The sequence below is a fragment of the Triticum urartu genome, chromosome 5A (assembly GCF_056163025.1).
Source record: "Triticum urartu cultivar PI428250 chromosome 5A, HENAU_Tu73, whole genome shotgun sequence".
Lineage (NCBI taxonomy): Eukaryota > Viridiplantae > Streptophyta > Magnoliopsida > Poales > Poaceae > Triticum > Triticum urartu.
Window position 1 is genome coordinate 23,868,077 of NC_141877.1, and position 22,335 is coordinate 23,890,411.

A 22,335-nucleotide genomic window follows, 5' to 3' on the forward strand; every position below is an offset into this window, starting at 1 on the left:
GTTTGGATGAACGAGAGATGTGTGGAGAACGACCGAACCTGGACGTTGTTTCAGGAAGGAAGCGGCATGGAAGGTTGAAGGCCCACGGGGCTCTTGTCGTGCGCACGAGAAGGCCGAGCAAAATTGCAAGCGAAAATGTAATAGACCCGTGTGAAAACACGCCCAACATAAAACGTTGATCAGCGTCATCTCACGATGCAGCGCGTGGCGGATGCATGCTTAAAATCGGCCGATTGATATGAAGCTTTTCCCTAAAAAAAATGACCACGTAGTTTCATAAAATGTTTATTGCCATTAAAAAATGTTTACGTGTATTTGGAAAATGCTCAACATGTATTGAAATTTTTTCTTCAAAGCATGTATTTGTCAAAAATGTACATGGTGCTTTTGAAAATTGTTTAATGTGTATCAGAAAAATGTTCCACGCGAACACTAAAAATGTACAATGTATATTAAAAAACATAGACATGTGTTGAAAAACCTTGCTGAAGAAAAACACACAAAAAACCAATAAAAATGATGAAGAAAGGCACACACTTTTTTTGAAGAAAACACGTGGAAACCGAAGAAAGAAAGAAAAAGAAAAAGGAAGTAAATCAACGAAGATATGCATAAAAACTAAAAAACAAATTAGATAAAAACCAGAAATAGCAAAGCAGGATGGAAAACTGAAAGAAAAATTGGAAGAAAGTTGATTGACTAGGCTGACTCATTAAGGGAACTCCTTGTGGTAAGAGTACCGCGTTGACTCGCACTAAGCGAGAAATAGCTCTCATGCCACCCAACCCCCTCGACACCAGGATTTCCTATTTGGCGCTTCACGCGCCGGTTAAAATCTTAACCGTACTTGGCGCTCCCCGCCATGAACGAACAGACCGACCCATTTACGTATAGGAAGTGTGGTTTTCAAGTTTTTGGAACCTTCCAAAAGATTTCTAGGTCCGACTGGCAGTAACATTATGCGTGATCTGGTGGGTTAGGAGGAAAGCGATCCACGAGGCAATCTTCCAAAGCCCGTGGAGCACATCAGTTTATTTGAAGATTCATATTATGTAGGAACCCATGTCTCGTCGCCACCTAAGGATTTGTTGCAATGGGTCAATAGCAATGACGAATAGAAGAGAGGGGGACGGGGTCCCCTTGTCGTAGCCCACGACCATACTTGATGAGAACGCCAGCCACTCCATTTAAAAGGATCCTCAAAGATGTGGAACACAAGACAGTTGCAATCCAATCTCTAAATTTACCGGGGAAACCTCTCCATTGAAGAAGGTTGTAACACCCTGATTTTTGGCCCATTTTTCTTTTTCTTCTTTTTCTTCTTCTTCCTCTTCTTCTGTTGGATTCTCTGCTTTCTGATTGGCTTTCTTTGAACAACTCCTCTGAACTGAACAAACATGAAACCAACTAAAATCCACCCTTCCTAGCTACTCTTCTCTTCCTAGCATCTTAACTTTTGCTCATAACTCAAACCCAAAAGTATGTTATTTTTATAAAGAATATGTGCCCTAGGGAATTTGGATTATGAAGCAACTAACTTATCTAGATTTCTAAAAATCCCAAGACAATTCTCATAAATACTTTGGGTTAAATACACTTTAGATAAGTCCCTAGCCCTTCCAGAAACTTTTGCATTTGAGCCCCTCCTCCTCTTTTTACTTTCTGGCCCTTCTTTCACTTTGTATAGCAAGTACTAGCTAGAACGATGTTATTGCACTGAAACTTTGCATTTAGACTCACCTTAGTACCTAGACCAACTACCCCAAAGCTCACAACCAAACCTTTAGTAGTTTTCATTTTGCACACAATAAACACCTTGTACCCAAGAACTTCTAGAAGGTCTAGTTGGCAGCACACGTCATCCTGGACCCACCTGCAGCCACACATGCTCCTAGTATACCACCCCTAGCTACTAGACAAAGCCAGATACGCCCAAAAACATCAGGACACAACTGCCTTGGTGACCAGAGGTGGCATGCCAGAGCGCACACTCTGTGAAACACCCGGCCCCTGGCCACGCGACTGACACCCAGCCGCGCGTCCCCGACGCCCTTGCCACACGCAGCACCACGCATCCGAGCCCCTCCCAGCATCCAGCCATGGCTAGGCCCCCTCCCTTAAACGCGGTCGCGGCCATGACCACTATGCGCCCATGCACCTAGACTTGTTGCGACGCGCTAGGCCGGTGCAGAGAATCTTGGCTGCTTCCCCGACTCCTCATGTGAAAACTCGAGCCGCAGCCAAAGCAACGAGTAGGCTGGCGGCTCTGCCAACCTCCAGCGTGAAGTGCGGCGGTGCCATGGCCCCAGCACCCCCAGCGATCCTACAAAAGCCCCCCCCCCCTGCATGACCTCTTCTCCTCGCACCTCCTCCATTCCCTCCCCTCGTCTTCACACATGCATCGAGCCCCGCCATAGTAATACGTCCATTTTGCATCATGCTTTGATATTGATATTTATTGCATTATGGGCTGTTATTAAACATTATGTCACAATACTTATGCCTTTTCTCTCTTATTTTACAAGGTTTACATGAAGAGGGAGAATGCCGGCAGCTGGAATTCTGGGCTGGAAAAGGAGCAAATATTAGAGACCTATTCTGCCTAACTCCAAAAGTCCTGAAACTCCACGGAAGTCATTTTTGGAATTGATAAAAAATACTGAGGGAAGAAAATACCAGAGGGGGCCCACACCCTAGCCACGAGGGTGGGGGCGTGCCCTACCCCCCTGGGCACGCCCCCTGCATCGTGGGCCCCCGGCAGGCCTCCGGTGTCCATCTTCTGCTATATGAAGTCTTTTACCCTGGAAAAAATCATAAGCAAGCTTGCGGGACGAAACTCCGCCGCCACGAGGCGGAACCTTGGCAGAACCAATCTAGGGCTCCGGCGGAGCTATTCTACCGGGAAAACATCCCTCCAGGAGGGGGAAATCATCGCCATCGTCATCACCAACAATCCTCTCATCAGGAGGGGGTCAGTCTCGATCAACATCTTCACCAGCACCATCTCCTCTCAAATCCTAGTTCATCTCTTGTATCCAATCTTTGTCCCAAAGCCTAAGATTGGTACCTGTAGGTTGCTAGTAGTGTTAAATACTGCTTGTAGTTAATGCTAGTTGGTTTATTCGGTGGAAGATTATATGTTCAGATCCTTAATGCATATTAATACCCCTCTGATTATGAACATGAATTTTATTTGTGAGTAGTTACGTTTGTTCCTGAGGACATGGGAGAAGTCTTGCTATTAGTAGTCATGTGAATTTGGTATTCATTCGATATTTTGATGAGATGTATGTTGTCTCTCCTCTAGTGGTGTCGTGTGAACGTCGACTACATGACACTTCACCATTGTTTGGGCCTAGGGGAAGGCATTGGGAAGTAATAAGTAGATGATGGGTTGCTAGAGTGACAGAAGCTTAAACCCCAGTTTAGGCGTTGCTTCGTAAGGGCTGATTTTGATCCATATGTTTCATGCTATGGTTAGGTTTTATCTTAATACTTCTTTTTTAGTTGCGGATGCTTGCAATAGGAGTTAATCATAAGTCGGATGCTTGTCCAAGTAAGGGCAGCACCCAAGCACCGGTCCACCCACATATCAAATTATCAAAATACCGAACGCGAATCATATGAGCGTGATGAAAACTAGCTTGACGATAATTCCCATGTGTCCTCGGGAGCGTTTTCCTCTATATAAGAATTTGTCCAGGCTTGTCCTTTGCAACAAAAAGGATTGGGCCACCTTGCTGCACCTTATTTACTTTTGTTACATGTTGCTCGTTACCAATTACCTTATCACAAAACTATCTGTTATCGATAATTTCAGTGCTTGCAGAGAATACCTTACTGAAAACTGCCTATCATTTCCTTCTCCTCCATGTTGGGTTCGACACTCTTACTTATCAAAAGGACTACGATAGATCCCCTACACTTGTGGGTCATCACATAGCAGCCCCTAGCCCGTGAATTGACTCGAGCTCCACCGCACAGCTCACCACCGGTAGCTCGCACCTCTCCTCCCTAGCCCAAGCCAAGACCACCGTCAGAACCCTGTTAATCCACTGACCCAGACACGAAACATTAGCCCACTCTTCGCCAGAGATCAGCAAATCTCTGTGGTCAATAACCAACAGCGGGATCTGGATACCCATGTTGGCTCCCACATGTTTCACGATGATCTCATCGGATGAACCACGATGTCAAGGATTCAGTCAATCCCGTATACAATTCCCTTTGTCTACCGGTATGATACTTGCCCGAGATTCGATCATCGGTATCCCGATACCTTGTTCAATCTCGTTACCGGCAAGTTTCTTTACTCGTTCCGCAACACATCATCCCGTGATCAATTCCTTGGTCACATTGTGCACATTATGATGATGTTCTACCGAGTGGGCCCAGAGATACCTCTCCGTTACATGGAGTGACAAGTCGAAGTCTCGATTCATGCCAACCTAACAGACACTTTTAGAGATACCCGTAGTGCACCTTTATAGCCACCCAGTTACGTTGTGAAGTTTGGTACACCCAAAGCATTCCTACGGTATCCGGGAGTTGCACAATCTCATGGTCTAAGGAAATGATACTTGACATTAGAAAAGCTTTAGCAGACGAACTATACGATCTTGTGCTAGGCTTAGGATTGGGTCTTGTCCATCACATCATTCTCCTAATGATGTGATCCCGTTATCAACGACATCTAATGTCCATGGTTAGGAAACCACAACCATCTATTGATCAACGAGCTAGTCAACTAGAGGCTCACTAGGGACATGGTGTTGTCTATGTATCCACATATGTATCTGAGTTTCCTATCAATACAATTATAGCATGGTTAATAAACGATTATCATGAATAAGGAAATATAATAATAACCAATTTATTATTTCCTCTAGGGCATATTTCCAACACTCTTCCCCGCGTAACCACGGCTTCCAAGGTGGTGGCACCCCATGTTCCTCTCTTGAAGCCCCTTCATGTAATTCAACTTTTCTCTGGCAGCTTCGGCATCGCAAGCCGCCTTGAATATTTCATACCGCTCTTCCATAATTGTCGGATTATCCTTTACAATCTCGGAGTAGGGTTCCTTTACCCACCTTCCCGGTGCGGCAAATTCCGGGCACTCGATATGTCCTAGTTTGTAGCACAAGTCATGCCGAAATTCACGAAAAATTTCGGGATGACCTTTGCTAAAAAGTGGACAAATCGAGCACCTGAAATTTGCCGGAACGGAAATGAATCAACATTCCGGGCAAACATAGGCCACTCGGCTTCATTCCCTGGAAACAACAAAAAGCCACTCTGGCACAACCGAACCACTTCAATGTTGCATATAACATGAGCAAACACTATTGAGGAATTTGCATATAACATGACCACTTCAGTGAAAAGATATAATGAACAATAATGGAATATGCAAATGAACATCAATGACATATATCATATAACATCAATATTATTTTTCGTTTACATAGCAACAATTACTTTAACCGAGTTTTTGAAAAGAAAAACAATTCTGTTTTCTGTTTATAGCTAAATGCCATAGCTACTGTTTTTTATTTATAGCTAAATAATTTTGTTTTTTGTCTAAAGCTAAAAGTCTAGGAAGAGATCAAATTTAAAATAAAACTTGCCTAAATTATTTTCCTTGAAAAAAAGTGGTCTTTTCAAAACCCCAAAACCTTTGCAAAATGACCTCACTAAACACTTCTCTGCCTAGGACAGAACCCAAATTCTGTTCTAGCTATTCCTCTCTCTCTCTCTCTCTCTCACACACACACACACACACATTATTTTCTTTTCATCCAAATTGTTTTAGGGCATATATTCCAACAAGACCTTATTAGAAATTGCAAAGGAACTCCATTTTCTCTAACCCTTCTGACCTCACCAAAATTTCTACAGCAAGACCTTAGTACCTACACCCAATTTCTTCAAAAATATTCAGGTCCATAGTCCAAATAATTCAAATTTCATTTCAATGAAATTTGGACCAGATTCAGGTCCATAGTCCAAATAACTTTTTATAGCTAAATGCTACTGTTTTTTGTTTATAGCCTCTATTAATTTAAAGCTAAATGCTACTATAATTTATATATCCTTCGTTAATTTAAAGCTAAATAGAATTACTGTTTAGGTATTTTCATCAAAATTTGCCCTAGTTAATTTCCTAAAAAAGTTTGCTAATCTTTTTTCCTAAATGCTAAAAAATACCTAGGGTTCATATGAACAACATCACAGTAGCGCTCTATGAAATTTGCCCTAGCTAGCAGAGAGGGAGAGAGAGAGAGAGAGAGGAGGGCAGGGGAGAGGAGAGGGAGAGGCTTACGGTATGCGGCGGGGGCGGGCTCGGGCAACTCTTGGCAACGGCTTTGCCGGCGGTATTTGGTCCTTTGCCGAGTGTCCGTGGCACCCGGGGTATAGATCGATTCAAGTAGTGTGACCTCATCACATAGTTGGTGCGGCGAGAGCAACAAAGCAAGAAAATAATTCCCCACAAAAAAAGCAAGAAAGAAGAGAGTATGGGGGCAAGGAGGAGGACATTGCGGCAGCTTCATCCCCTCCGTCCGGCTTCTGAGTTCTGACGGAGAAAGAAGAGTAGGAAGGCAATACGACTGACAATCGTTCTGGAAAGAAAATCGGTACATCCATCCAAGTTGTATGACCGTACGAGTGGATCTCTATTACGATTCGGTCTAACGTTTGGACAGAAAATCGGACGTCCTACTTTCCCTTCCGGTTTTTTCTCGCACGGTGGAACTCCGATTCTGACTCCGGTATCTGATCCGATCATGCTGTGTATATATACATGATGAAATAAGGGAAGGCAAGGCGGTGAGTCTTCCTCTGCTTCAACTACTGCGCCAACGCTGCTTTGTGGCGTCAAGTTGGAGGCTGCGCCACCGATCGAATCGATGGAGACCTCAGGTGGAGGTATCCACGCTCTAAACGACGACACTCTGGTGCACATCCTCGTCCGCGTCCCATCGGTGTCGGTGCTTCGTTGTCGCGCCGTCTGCAAGGACTGGCATCGTGTCACCACCGACCGTTCCTTCCTCGTCGCCCACGCTGCCAGCCGCCCCCGCGAGATGGTCGTCCAATTCATCGGCGACCAATACCCGGCAGTGCAAGCCATGTCTCTCGAGCCGACGCAGGAGCAGACATACCGCTTCCTTTGCGACCATGACCCCTCCGGCAACTTTAAGAATGTCTTGTATTCTCTCGATGGTCTGCTTGTGCTAAAACAAAGTTGGGCCCTCTTCGTCATCTGCAACCCGGCCACCAGGCAGTGGACCAACCTGCCTGAGTTGGGTCGGCAATCCTACTGCTCGGTCTTCGAGTGCGGCTTCTACTTCCACACTTCTTCCGGCGAGTATCGCCTTTTATGCCATGCCATTCAGAAAGAGGAGGAAGAATTTACTAATTCTAACTTTAAACCTGAGACGAGGCGTCGCTACTACATCCTCTCGGCCGGTGCCATCCTACCACGTCAACTGGGGCCAGCTCCTTCCGACCCATCCGGTAGGTTACCAAAGTATGAGGTTCCAGTGGCTCATCGTGGAAACCTACATTGGCTCTCTAAGCACCCTCAAGCCAACCACACCAGAAAGATGCTAGCATTCGACACGGCTTCCGAGACATTCCGGCTCATGTCCCAACCCTCGCCAGACAATACCGTGAGGACATCCTTATTTGAGCTCGATGGGGAGCTCTGCGTCGCGGCTATGTCAGAATGCTTGACATCCCTGGACATATGGGGCCTACAAGACCACAAGGCGGAGACCTGGACATTGCTCCATCGAGTCCATGTGCCGATGCCCGTACTTTCCAAACGCGATGTAGTATCGGTGAGCAAGGTCATCTCTCTTGGGAACGGTGCCATCCTCATCGGATGTCCTAAATGTGACATGGCCAGGATGTACCATCTCAAAGATAAGAGGGTGATTCGCGGAGATTTCAAATTCGGTAGTGTAGTAGATCCCAGATTCCTCGTATTTCATGAGAGCCTCGTGCCACATGCCTTTTTTGACTCCCCTCGCTGCCAGGATCTTGAGACTATATACTTCTCTGAAGGGAGCTAAAATCTTTTTGCGGCAAAAAAGTATTTCTTTCTCTTTTTTTTCCTTAGTGGTAGGCGATGTGTCGTGATGTGTTTATGGTGGTTTACCTAAGACCTTAGTTTCTTGGAGATGCTTATATGAATAATATGGTATGTATGTGCATGTTTCACATCAAGGGGTAAAGTGCGTGCTTGTCTGCGTGCACATCTGTTTTTTGAAAAAATAAATAAAAAGATAATATAATGTATTCGGCGGGTATCATCCTATGTGGATCTCTTTTTTTTGGTGAAATATCCTATGTGGATACCGTGCTCCAACTTCATTGTGCATCTTATAACAACTTCGGCGACAATTTACTTAAACTTTTGTTACAATAACAAACTTTATTGAATATGTGGTAACCTTCAACAATATCCAAACATAGCTTATTAGGTGGCGCTGTCTAGCGAGGTGCAGGAGAAAAACCATTGACTTCTCATGAATTTGTATGCAACGGGATAATAGGCTGCACGAGCACCAAGAGACAAACTCGTAAAATGGGTGGTTGTGACTCCTCTACCTCGTTCTGCTTTTGCCATTCAAGCTATAGCAACGAACTATGTGAGAGCTTATTCAAAATCTGAACCACATTGAACATATAAATCACGCTGGGCAACCCGCCCATCTGAGGCCTCTCCCGTGCGCACACATGTTGGCCATCCGATTGGCACGCCCAGTGATTTTTCACTGTTGGATTTTACTGTTCGGTGTAAAGTTTAGTTACCACACACCTTTTTTTCCTATGTGACTGCTACTGGACCCATATGATCCTTGGCCCATGAGGCAGCGAAGGGTTAGGTGACCCAGTCTGTGGCCAATATCGCTCAGGGTGAACTACCCTAGACTACCAGAAGTAAAAATGGCCAGGATAGCTGTCGTCGTCCTCTTCTTCTTCATTGTCTTCCATCATAACCCCTCTTTCTCCGTGCTTGGTCCAAACATTATAGTGGGGCATGAAACCGGACTCAAACAGGTGGACGTGAATGGTTCTTGACGTAGAGTAATTGTGACCATTCTTACAGCCAGCACATGGACAAGGCATAAAATCATCCGCCCGCTTGTTTGCCTCAGCCGCAATCAGAAAAGTATGCACGCCCTCAACGAACTGGGGAGAGCATCGGTCATCGTACATCCATTGCCAGCTCATCTTCATTACACAACACCGAATAGACCAAATTAATACAAGTTCATACATAAAGTTCATACAACACTTAAATGCAACAAACAAATAACTCTCTAGCTAAAGCATTTAAATGCAACAACAAATGCGATCAAGATCGCAACTAAGGTAACAATGGATCCAACAGCATAATGATACCAAGCCTCACTATCGATGGCATATTTTCTAATCTTTCTAATCTTCAAGCGCATTTTCTCCATCTTGATCTTGTGATCATCGACGACATCGGCGACATGCAACTCCAATTCCATCTTCTCCCCCTCAATTCTTTTCAATTTTTCTTTCAAGTACTCGTTTTCTCTTTCAACTAAATTTAACCTCTCGACAATAGGGTCGGTTGGAATTTCCGGTTCACATACCTCCTAGAAAAAATTTCTATGTCAACTTGATGGGCATAATTTGTCATAAACACGAAATGCAACTAGTTTTAAAAGAGAATATATATACCACATCCGAATCATAACAAGGACGAGGGCCGACGGGGACGGATATCAAAACCATGGCACTATATGTATAACAAACAATGTACGGATAATAATTATACGAGTAACTATATATCCAAATCACACAAACATCAATTTTTATATAAAATTTCATGAACAAAGAGGCTCACCACAAGGTGGTGCCGGCGACGGGACGGTGCGGGCGATCGACGGTGGTTACGACGGAGATTTAGAAGGCACTAAGTAAACCACACCTACATATGCAAACTAAGTGTTATTTTTGACCTGAAATTGCATATAAATCAAATACTAGCACATATATATATTTCCTCCCAAATTACGAAACTCACAAATTAATCACTATATAAAGCATTGCAAGAGTAAATCTAGCAATGAGAGATGAAAGGACAAAGTTGCTAACCTTTGTGATCATTTCAATGGATGGGGGCCTTCAAATCTTGACAAAATTTGGGCAAAGTGTGTGATGAGCTCGAGAGGAAGAGGGGAAGAACAGAGAGGAGAGGGGAAAGGGGAAGAACAGAGCGAGCTCGGGTGGACGTAGGGTTTATGTAGGACGACCTTTAGTACCGGTTCATGCCAAGAACCGGTACTAAAGGGGCTGGAGGGGCCCCAGTCTGGCAACAACATCCTGCCACCGCTCTCATTAGTACCGGTTCATGGCACGAACCGGTGCTAAAGGTTGGCCACGAACCGGTACTAATGAAAGCGGCCCGGCTAGCCGTTCGAACCGGCACTAATGTATACATTAGTGCCGGCTCAAATACAAACTGGCACTAATGTGCTTCACGTTTGCCAGATAATTGAATTGGCAATGTCTGCATAAATATGATGTATTAAATTATGTTATGAGAGGGATTTGTTCATTTTCAAAACTAAGGAGGTTGGATGAGCTTAAAGCACCTATTCACCAGTTAACTGAACTTTTCTAATTGTATTTTAAATCCACAAGAGGGCAAAATCGTTGTTCTTTCCCAGACCATCTAATTCCGATGGATGAGCTCCAAACTCCCATTGCCATTTGTCACTTTTGTGTTTTAATTTTTACTCGAGTGCCTTTGGACATATGGCACTATGGATAGGTGACATTAGCACAATTGATGGTTGCTTCTCCTGTCCTATAGACTACATCTCCTTCCTCTATATATCAATATATCAACAAAACAAGAGATCTCTAATATCATTGTTGTATGGAGTTCACAGATGGTTGAAGATTTTTGCTGCCATGGAATTGTGAGTTTGTGACTATACATTCTTGTCCTATATGTGAAATTGAAGATATATTGTCTCTGTATGTGAATGTAAATATCCAGGTATGCAAGTGAACTTTTATTTACATATTTATCTATGAAATGCATGCAAACAAGTCACATCTTACAGACAATTGCTCCCTTATAGGTAAATTTGATGATTCCTAAATTAACCGGTCAGAGATCAGTAGACAGTCAAGTGTATTGATAACTGGAGTTTAGAGCTCAAAATCATTTTAACATTTCTACCAACTGTATTTTCTTGTCAGCTTTCAGAGAAGAACAAGTACTGTTAGTCATTCTTTGACATGTATAATACTCCCTCCATTCCGAATTACTTGTCGCAGGTATGGATGTATCTAGATGTATTTTAGTTCTAGATACATCCATTTCTGCGACGAGTAATTTGGAACGGAGGGAGTACAATTCTGGAGATGTGAATGGATGTATTCATTTAGTAGATTATTAGTGGTGATGATTTATTTTCTTTGCTGTCAACTGGTGTATATCCTGATATGTTTAGCCAGTTCTGAAATTAATTTGTAAAGTAGGCTAAACAATTGTACAGTCTCTCAGTGTATTAGTACTCTGTTTTTTGGGCAGCCGGAAGAAATCAGTTTGTCATGACATGCGAAAATCTATTGATTTTATTAGCTAACAAAAATGTTTGTGAAATAGTTAGTTAGGCATCATAGTGAAGCTTGGCAAAGGGACTTCTCGTGAGGCCTACAAGGCTGGAAGCACTGTATGTAAAGTGGTACCCTCTAATGGATACTCATTTGTCAACTAATACATGACCATACTAGAGAAGCACACGTCTCACACACACGATGACCCTAACAGGTTCTAAATGTGTATGTGGACGATCTTTAAATACGCGGATGATTATTATTTGAATACCTGGATGAGTATTCGGCATAAACAAAGTCATTGCCATTTTAACACAAGAAGCAAGCAGTGTCACATTGTACAAATAGCTATTGTTTGTGTTGAGTAGCAAAATTCATTCATTAGTTATTTGGCATCAAGAAAAGCAAACACCAATGCGGTGACACATACCTGTTCCATATAACTATCTGGAAAGTAGTAAATCCTTTCACCTTGGCAAGGCACTGTGATCAAAAGCCTAGCTCAAGCATGCCATAGCTCCTTGTATAATGCATCGCTAGAACTCCCTGCACAAGGAATTCATTGCGTGAACGAGGCAAACAATTCAAGGGGCCTTTCACCTTAATTTATAGCGGCAAATTTTAACAGTTGATCATGAGTTAATTTAACCAGTATTACTATCTAAACTGGTACTGCATGTAGGGATTAGGGATCCACCACTCGCCTTGGTAGCACCAATTTACAGTGGCCTCGCATACACCACTCCTAGCGCAAAGCAGCAAACGCGACTCTGACTATGCGTGACCAACGTGACTACAGCAGGTCCTCAATATGTTTTTGAGTATTACTCTTGGTAATTTGGCAGCAGCGGCGATGTTGTGACCCGGACAAACACAACATCATCGAGGCCCGAGGCCGCCATAGTATTGCATCCCTCGCCATGCAGCAGCCCGACGTCGGTGGCTCCATCGACGCTTCATTAAAATGCCGCCGTCCTCGACTTGTCACGCCATTGGCAGCAGCGCTCGCTTCATTGCATCACTGGTGGCGAGCGTCGCCGTCCTCGACTTGCTGCCCTGCCATCCTTGACTTGTTGCGCCGCCCGCAGCAGCACCTGCTCTATTGCAATGCCGCCGGCAGCAACGCCCACTTCATTGCAGCACCGGTGGTGAGCGTCGCCGTCCTCGACTTGCCACACCGCCGGCAGTAGCACCCACTCTTCATGGCAGCTCCAACGGAGCTCCATTGCAGCTCGGGCGCCGTGGTGTCGGGCTCCATTGCAACCCCGGCAGAGCTCCATTGCAGCTCCGGGCGCCGTGGTGCCGGGCTCCATTGTAGCCCCGGCCGACGATGCCCACAGTATCCCATCGTCAGCCGGCGTCCATACTCTCACCTCCGCCATCTCAGGCTCGCAGCAGAGCCACTGAGCTTTGCAGCTGCCTAATCCAGCCATGGGCCGCCCCCTCTACCTCACTTTCTCTTGGGATGCGCATGGAGGCCATCGATTTGGCTGCATCACTTGACAGAGGTAGCAGATCGGGGAGGTAGGAGGGGCTTGGGCGAGGCAACAGATCAGGGAGAGAGTAACAGAGGAAGGGAGGAGGGGCTTGGAGGAATATGTGGCTGTGTGTCTCTCGGCTAGAGATAAGAGAAAGGGAGGGCGGTGTGAGGACCTCACAGAAGCATGTGGCACACTAACAAGGCGGTTGGTGGAGAATAAGAAATCATGCAGCTCCTATATTTATGCAACAACAATAGATTATTCATTTCCTGATACACTTGCAATTTCATAGTAATAGCCTGTGAAATTATGTCCAGTAATAACTCGGTCTCACTATATTCAAACGCATGCATAACTGTTAAACATGCCAGCTGAAATCACATGCAGATAGGTCAGCTTAATGATTCTACTACTTTTTTCCAGATGTCAGCAGTTAAACAAGAGGAGGCAGACACAACCAGCGATATCGGCGGCAGCCAAATTACCAAGAGTAATACTCAAAAACATATTTATGATGACTATTGACAAGTTTCAAATCATAGACATCATTTTATCTTCGCATGATCTTATTTATTCATTACAGACGAACCGCTATGTCGCAAGCACAATAAACCATTTGAGTATATTCATCACCCACGCAAAGCAAGCTCAATGCAAAAATTCAAAGGAAAGAAACTCAATCTAAAGCCAGGAAAGTATATTCTCCGCAGTAAGAGCTACATTACTCTTCTCATTTCAACTACTCTCATCACAACTACAAAATGGTATAACTTTGTACAATTTAACATAGGTAATCCTGGCATCCACTACCTAGATGAGTTTAGTCGGCACGTTGTGTGGGGGCAACATAGTTAAGCTCTACAACCATAATGTTCGTAGGCTGCGAAAGCTCATCCATAACACCACCACACCTAATCAGTACTATGTGTGCCACATGATGGAAACATTTGCTACAGATGGCAAAAGGATGGTAATCCTTTGCAATTACTTTGTTCTATTTCATACAATGACATCGTATAAAATGATATACTAACTAACCTTTACTATCATTTTCAGCACTTTAGGGTTTCTATTTCTAAGGGCTCGCTTTTCTCACACATGGATGCTGACCATGGTGCCAATCATTACTGGAGACGGAACTACCGCTATCACAACCCGCTTTATCAAGGGTGTTGACAAAAGGGCCACCATCACTAGAGGCTACAGCGACTTCTTCCATCAGGCGCACATGGAGCAACGTCAAGCATATGCTTTCGTCTTCAAATGCACTTACAAGGGACTGCACCTAATCGTCTACTCAATATAATCAAGTTGCAAGAGCCCCTTATTATATAACTTAGCATTAGTATACATGCCTACCAAGACTTCTATGTTTATCATGCTTTTAAATCTGATGTAATCACCTAAGACCATCCTATGTGTTTAATTGTCGGTCATTTGCTGCTTAGACTGTTGCCTGGTGTGCTTCTGAACCAATATATGATTTTGCCTTCAAGTGCACGTCCAAGGGCCTCTGCATAATTGTCTATCAGTATCACTTGCTTGTTGCATGTAGTATCATGAGCTGTGCTTTGACAACAACAATACTTTAAAAAAATCTTCCTTTCTCTACTGCATGTTCTCTGCTCATTGCAAATATGCAAGCTCTACTTTTTAAAATTCTTAGTGTAAAGATGTCTTATCAAGAATATTTGCTCGAATAAGTCCAGATGTATGCCAACTGAAAAGGCTTTTATATATGTATCAATCTGTATCTACATATTTCAATGCACACTCCTCCAATACATGGCTTGCGCTCGGTCTTTGCGCCATGGGCGCAACGGGTCATCTAGTATAGTAACATTGTAACATGGTGCAGACCACAGACCACCAATAATTTCATATAAACTGAACATCGATGCATCTTTTATTGAAAATGGAACAGATGGAGCAGGTGAAGTGCTACGTAATGCAGTTGGTGAAGCTATTGCAGGAGCTTACTGGCCTCTAGATCGATTTTTGATGCAGCAACGGCAGAGGCAACAATGCTTCAGAAGGGCAGTACATGATGGAAAAGTTGGCTTGTGTTCCAATAATAGTTGAAATAGATTCTCTACAACTTGTACAAGCTTTTAATGGGGGTCATTCAGGTGTGGAGTCCATACTCGGCTATACTAGTAGATTGTTTTTAGATTGCATCTAGAATTGGGAATATCTCTGTGCAACATTGCAACAGGAAGTGAACATGGTGGCGCACACATTAGCTTGGCATGCTTTTACTTCTAATTCTTTTGTGTGTTGGGAGGGTAATCCTCGTAGCTTTATTGTCCCGGGTGTAATGAAAGATGAATAATTATTCAACTTGAAATAAAGTGCGCCCTGATGACATTCCCTCAAAAAAATCTGAGCCAATTCACGTCAAATTGTAGCGCTATACAAGGTGATGTTGATCGTTTTTCCCGTAGACTCCTGGCTGGACCGGGGGCGGCTATACCTCCCTCGCAGTGAGAGCACTCGCTTCCAGCAGCGCCTTATTAGGCTGGCCCGGCGTGGGGAGAAACGCTGGTTTTTTCTTTATTTTCTTGTTTTATTACTTTTATTTAAATTTCTGAAATGAAACAATATTATAGTATCTAAACAAAAAAATCAAAGCGCTTTCTAAAGAAAATGTACGTGCTGTGTTTAATAAATGTTTAGGCAACTTTAAAATAATATTGGTAGCATTAGGAAAAAATGTTTGTCACATTCAAAACATATTGACACACTTTCAAAAACTGTTTGTGTCATTTTAAGAACTGTTTCAATATTTGCCTAATTCAAAATTATATTTCATACTATTCAGAAAATGTTCACATGTTTTAAAACATATCACATTTAAAAAATATTTACAAAATGTAAGAAAAGTTTTGTATAGTGTAAGGAAAAGTTTCGTGCCAATCAAAAATGCACATTCCATTTTAAATAATTATTCACATGTTTCAAAAAAATGTTTCTAACATTTTAAAAGCAAAAGTATTTAGACATTGTAAAAAAAAGGGCTGCTACGTGTCGGCCGGTGGATCTTTTAAAAAGATCCACCGCCTCGCGAGTCGTCGAATCTGACGCAATCTAACGGATGAACGTATTTCTCCACTTTGCAACAGAGATCTTGTTATAGAAACATTTATAATATTGGTTGGGTTGCGGATATTTTTTTGCAACACAGGTCTTGTTGCAGAATTATTTTTGCAATAGTTTTGTTGTAGATTTTTCTTGCAACAGAAGTGGTGTTGCAGAATTTCTTTTAGCCATCTTCGCTTTTTTGGAACACATGTATTGTTGCGGAAAGAACTTATGCAACACATGTGATGTTTCAGAAAAAATTACCGAGGATGCTGCAATCCAAATTCTTACCTGCACTGCCCACCATCGACTTCTGTAAGTTTTTCGTTAGATCGGCCGCCTCCACTTGAGGCGATGCTTGCACTGTGGATGGCAGCGACGAGTGGAGGTTGTCTTCGTCGTCATCCGGTAGCAGCAGGGGCGAGTGTTGATGTATAAATGTATTGCTTAGTCGCTTCCATCAGATCAGTCTTTTGGTTGCATTGGTTAGAATATGCACTTCTACATAGTATTGGAGCCAAGAGGTCTTGAATTCAATACCTAGCTGGCGCAATTAAATTGCAGCCCACTTTCGGTCCAGGTTTAGGCCTGAGGGAGCCACACGTGAGGGGGAGTATTGACATACTCTTCCATCAGATAAGTCTTTTGGTTTCATTGACTAGACCACTCCATGTAGAAGTGCATTCCCTAACCAATGCAACCAAAAAGACCAATCTGACGGAAGAGACTAAGCAATATATTTATATGTCAACACTGCCCCTCATGTGTGCCTCCTTCAGATCTAAACGTGGACCAAAAGTAGGCTGCAATTTAATTGTCTCAGCCAGTCTTGAACTCAAGACCTCTTAGCTCTGATACCATATAAAAATGCATGCTCTAGCAAATGCAACCAAAAAACCAATCTGATGGAAGAGTATGTTAACAACGGACGTTGTTGATAGAGGAGAGGAGGAGCAAAGAGGGATGGGCGGTGGTAGAGACGACCGGAGACAGCGATGACGGCAACGGCGGTGCAGCTGCTACCGCCTCGTTTGGATGAACGAGAGATGTGTGGAGAACGACCGAACCTGGACGTTGTTTCAGGAAGGAAGCGGCATGGAAGGTTGAAGGCCCACGGGGCTCTTGTCGTGCGCACGAGAAGGCCGAGCAAAATTGCAAGCGAAAATGTAATAGACCCGTGTGAAAACACGCCCAACATAAAACGTTGATCAGCGTCATCTCACGATGCAGCGCGTGGCGGATGCATGCTTAAAATCGGCCGATTGATATGAAGCTTTTCCCTAAAAAAAATGACCACGTAGTTTCATAAAATGTTTATTGCCATTAAAAAATGTTTACGTGTATTTGGAAAATGCTCAACATGTATTGAAATTTTTTCTTCAAAGCATGTATTTGTCAAAAATGTACATGGTGCTTTTGAAAATTGTTTAATGTGTATCAGAAAAATGTTCCACGCGTACACTAAAAATGTACAATGTATATTAAAAAACATAGACATGTGTTGAAAAACCTTGCTGAAGAAACACACACAAAAAACCAATAAAAATGATGAAGAAAGGCACACAAATTTTTTTTTGAAGAAAACACGTGGAAACCGAAGAAAGAAAGAAAAAGAAAAAGGAAGGAAATCAACGAAGATATGCAGGAAAACTAAAAAACAAATGAGATAAAAACCAGAAATAGCAAAGCAGGATGGAAAACTGAAAGAAAAATTGGAAGAAAGTTGATTGACTAGGCTGACTCATTAAGGGAACTCCTTGTGGTAAGAGTACCGCGTTGACTCGCACTAAGCGAGAAATAGCTCTCATGCCACCCTACCCCCTCGACACCAGGATTTCCTATTTGGCGCTTCACGCGCCGGTTAAAATCTTAGCCGTACTTGGCGCTCCCCGCCATGAACGAACAGACCGACCCATTTACGTATAGGAAGTGTGGTTTTCAAGTTTTTGGAACCTTCTAAAAGATTTCTAGGTCCGACTGGCAGTAACATTATGCGCGATCTGGTGGGTTAGGAGGAAAGCGATCCACGAGGCAATCTTCCAAAGCCCGTCGAACACATCATTTTATTTGCAGATTCATATTATGCAGGAATCCATGTCTCGTCGTCACCTAAGGATTTGTTGCAATGGGTCAATAGCAATGACGAATAGAAGAGAGGGGGACGGGGTCCCCTTGTCATAGCCCACGACCATACTTGATGAGAACGCCAGCCACTCCATTTAAAAGGATCCTCAAAGATGAGGAACACAAGACAGTTGCAATCCAATCTCTAAATTTACCGGGGAAACCTCTCCATTGAAGAAGGTTGTAACACCCTGATTTTTGGCCCATTTTTCTTTTTCTTCTTCTTCTTCTTCTTCTTCTTCTTCTTCTTCTTCTGTTGGATTCTCTGCTTTCTGCTCTGGCTTTCTTTGATCAACTCCTCTGAACTGAACAAACATGAAACCAACTAAAATCCACCCTTACTAGCTACTCTTCTCTTCCTAGCATCTTAACTTTTGCTCATAACTCAAACCCAAAAGTATGTTATTTTTATAAAGAATATGTGCCCTAGGGAATTTGGATTATGAAGCAACTAACTTATCTAGATTTCTAAAAATCCCAAGACAATTCTCATAAATCCTTTGGGTTAAATACACTTTAGATAAGTCCCTAGCCCTTCCAGAAACTTTTGCATTTGAGCCCCTCCTCTTCTTTTTACTTTCTGGACCTTCTTTCACTTTGTATAGCAAGTACTAGCTAGAAGGATGTTATTGCACTGAAACTTTGCATTTAGACTCACCTTAGTACCTAGACCAACTACCCCAAAGCTCACAACCAAACCTTTAGTAGTTTTCATTTTGCACACAATAAACACCTTGTACCCAGGAACTTCTAGAAGGTCTAGTTGGCAACACACGTCATCCTGGACCCACCTGCAGCCACACATGCTCCCAGTATACCACCCCTAGCTACTAGACAAAGCCAGATACGCCCAAAAACATCAGGACACAACTGCCTTGGTGACCAGAGGTGGCATGCCAGAGCGCACACTCTGTGCAACACCCGGCCCCTGGCCACGCGACTGACACCCAGCCGCGCGTCCCCGACGCCCTTGCCACACGCAGCACCACGCATCCGAGCCCCTCCCAGCATCCAGCCATGGCTAGGCCCCCTCCCCTAAACGTGGTCGCGGCCATGACCACTATGCGCCCGTGCACCTAGACTTGTTGCGACACTCTAGGCCAATGCAGAGAATCTTGGCTGCTTCCCCGACTCCTCATGTGACCACTCGAGCCGCAGCCAAAGCAACGAGTAGGCTGGCGGCTCTGCCAACCTCCAGCGTGAAGTGCGGCGGTGCCATGGCCCCAGCACCCCCAGCGATCGTACAAAAGCCCCCCCTGCACGACCTCTTCTCCTCGCACCTCCTCCATTCCCTCCCCTCGTCTTCACACATGCATCGAGCCCCGCCATAGTAATACGTCCATTTTGCATCATGCTTTGATATTGATATTTATTGCATTATGGGCTGTTATTACACATTATGTCACAATACTTATGCCTTTTCTCTCTTATTTTACAAGGTTTACATGAAGAGGGAGAATGCCGGCAGCTGGAATTCTGGGCTGGAAAAGGAGCAAATATTAGAGACCTATTCTGCCTAACTCCAAAAGTCCTGAAACTCCACGGAAGTCATTTTTGGAATTGATAAAAAATACTGAGGGAAGAAAATACCAGAGGGGGCCCACACCCTGGCCATGAGGGTGGGGGCGCGCCCTACCCCCCTGGGCGCGCCCCCTGCATCGTGGGCCCCCGGCAGGCCTCCGATGTCCATCTTCTGCTATATGAAGTCTTTTACCCTAGAAAAAGTCATAAGCAAGCTTGCGGGACGAAACTCCGCCGCCACGAGGCGGAACCTTGGCAGAACCAATCTAGGGCTCCGGCGGAGCTGTTCTGCCGGGGAAACATCCCTCCGAGAGGGGGAAATCATCGCCATCGTCATCACCAACGATCCTCTCATCGGGAAGGGGTCAGTCTCGATCAACATCTTCACCAGCACCATCTCCTCTCAAATCCTAGTTCATCTCTTGTATCCAATCTTTGTCCCAAAGCCTCAGATTGGTACCCGTAGGTTGCTAGTAGTGTTAAATACTCCTTGTAGTTGATGCTAGTTGGTTTATTCGGTGGAAGATTATATGTTCAGATCCTTAATGCATATTAATACCCCTCTGATTATGAACATGAATATTATTTGTGAGTAGTTACGTTTGTTCATGAGGACATGGGAGAAGTCTTGCTATTAGTAGTCATGTGAATTTGGTATTCGTTCGATATTTTGATGAGATGTATGTTGTCTCTCCTCTAGTGGTGTCATGTGAACGTCGACTACATGACACTTCACCATTGTTTGGGCCTAGGGGAAGACATTGGGAAGTAATAAGTAGATGATGGGTTGCTAGAGTGACAGAAGCTTAAACCCCAGTTTAGGCGTTGCTTCGTAAGGGCTGATTTTGATCCATATGTTTCATGCTATGGTTAGGTTTACCCTAATATTTCTTTTGTAGTTGCGGATGCTTGCAATAGGAGTTAATCATAAGTCGGATGCTTGTCCAAGTAAGGGCAGCACCCAAGCACCGGTCCACCCACATATCAAATTATCAAAGTACCGAACGCGAATCATATGAGCGTGATGAAAACTAGCTTGACGATAATTCCCATGTGTCCTCGGGAGTGTTTTCCTCTATATAAGAATTTGTCCAGGCTTGTCCTTTGCAACAAAAAGGATTGGGCCACCTTGCTGCACCTTATTTACTTTTGTTACATGTTGCTCGTTACCAATTACCTTATCACAAAACTATCTGTTATCGATAATTTCAGTGCTTGCAGAGAATACCTTACTGAAAACTGCCTATCATTTCCTTCTCCTCCTTGTTGGGTTCGACACTCTTACTTATCGAAAGGACTAGGATAGATCCCCTACACTTGTGGGTCATCACATAGCAGCCCCTAGCCCGTGAATTGACTCGAGCTCCACCGCACAGCTCACCACCGGTAGCTCGCACATCTCCTCCCTAGCCCAAGCCAAGACCACCGTCGGAACCCTCTTAATCCACTGACCCAGACACGAAACATTAGGCCACTCTTCGCCAGAGATCAGCAAATCTCTGTGGTCAATAACCAACAGCGGGATCTGGATACCCATGTTGGCTCCCACATGTTTCACGATGATCTCATAGGATGAACCATGATGTCAAGGATTCAGTCAATCCCGTATACAATTCCCTTTGTCTACCGTTATGATACTTGCCCGAGATTCGATCGTCGGTATCCCGATACCTTGTTCAATCTCGTTACCGGCAAGTTTCTTTACTCGTTCCGCAACACATCATCCCGTGATCAATTCCTTGGTCACATTGTGCACATTATGATGATGTCCTACCGAGTGGGCCCAGAGATACCTCTCCGTTACATGGAGTGACAAGTCGAAGTCTCGATTCGTGCCAACCCAACAGACACTTTCAGAGATACCCGTAGTGCACCTTTATACCCAACCCAGCATTCCTACGGTATCCGGGAGTTGCACAATCTCATGGTCTAGGGAAATGATACTTGACATTAGAAAAGCTTTAGCAGACGAACTATGCAATCTTGTGCTAGGCTTAGGATTGGGTCTTGTCCATCACATCATTCTCCTAATGATGTGATCCCGTTATCAACGACATCTAATGTCCATGGTTAGGAAACCATAACCATCTATTGATCAACGAGCTAGTCAACTAGAGGCTCACTAGGGACATGGTGTTGTCTATCTATCCACATATGTATCTGAGTTTCCTATCAATACAATTATAGCATGGATAATAAACGATTATCATGAATAAGGAAATATAATAATAACCAATTTATTATTGCCTCTAGGGCATATTTCCAACACTCTTCCCCGCGTAGCCACGGCTTCCAAGGTGGTGGCACCCCATGTTCCTCTCTTGAAGCCCCTTCATGTAATTCGACTTTTCTCTGGCAGCTTCGGCATCGCAAGCCGCCTTGAATATTTCATACCGCTCTTCCGTAATTGTCGGATTATCCTTTACAATCTCGGAGTAGGGTTCCTTTACCCACCTTCCCGGTGCGGCAAATTCCGGGCAAATTCCGGTGCGGCAAATTCACGAAAAATTTCGGG

The 22,335-nt window shown here is 43.9% G+C and overlaps 1 protein-coding gene, 1 long non-coding RNA gene and 1 pseudogene across 2 annotated transcripts; 1 reads left to right on the forward strand and 2 right to left on the reverse strand.

Annotated features, from left to right (window-relative positions):
- Nucleotides 1-6,908: 6,908 nt before the first annotated feature.
- Nucleotides 6,909-8,075, forward strand: LOC147967652 (F-box protein At5g49610-like). Its single transcript, XM_087523207.1, has one exon. The coding sequence runs from the start codon at nucleotides 6,909-6,911 to the stop codon at nucleotides 8,073-8,075; it is 1,167 nt and encodes a 388-aa protein (XP_087379333.1).
- Nucleotides 8,076-9,262: 1,187 nt separating this feature from the next.
- On the reverse strand, nucleotides 9,263-9,972 carry LOC147967653 (uncharacterized). The gene is made up of 3 exons (XR_015603184.1): nucleotides 9,887-9,972; nucleotides 9,721-9,778; nucleotides 9,263-9,635 (listed from the first exon to the last, which is right to left on the reverse strand). It is a non-coding gene; the product is annotated as an uncharacterized LOC147967653 (long non-coding RNA).
- Nucleotides 9,973-11,910: 1,938 nt separating this feature from the next.
- LOC147967654 (uncharacterized) lies at nucleotides 11,911-13,086 on the reverse strand (annotated as a pseudogene).
- Between the last annotated feature and the right edge of the window lie 9,249 nt (nucleotides 13,087-22,335).

What these genes read in the sequence shown, in the direction of transcription:
- LOC147967652 (XM_087523207.1), top strand. Translation starts at nt 6,909, where the DNA reads ATGGAGACCTCAGGTGGAGGTATCCACGCTCTAAACGACGACACTCTG.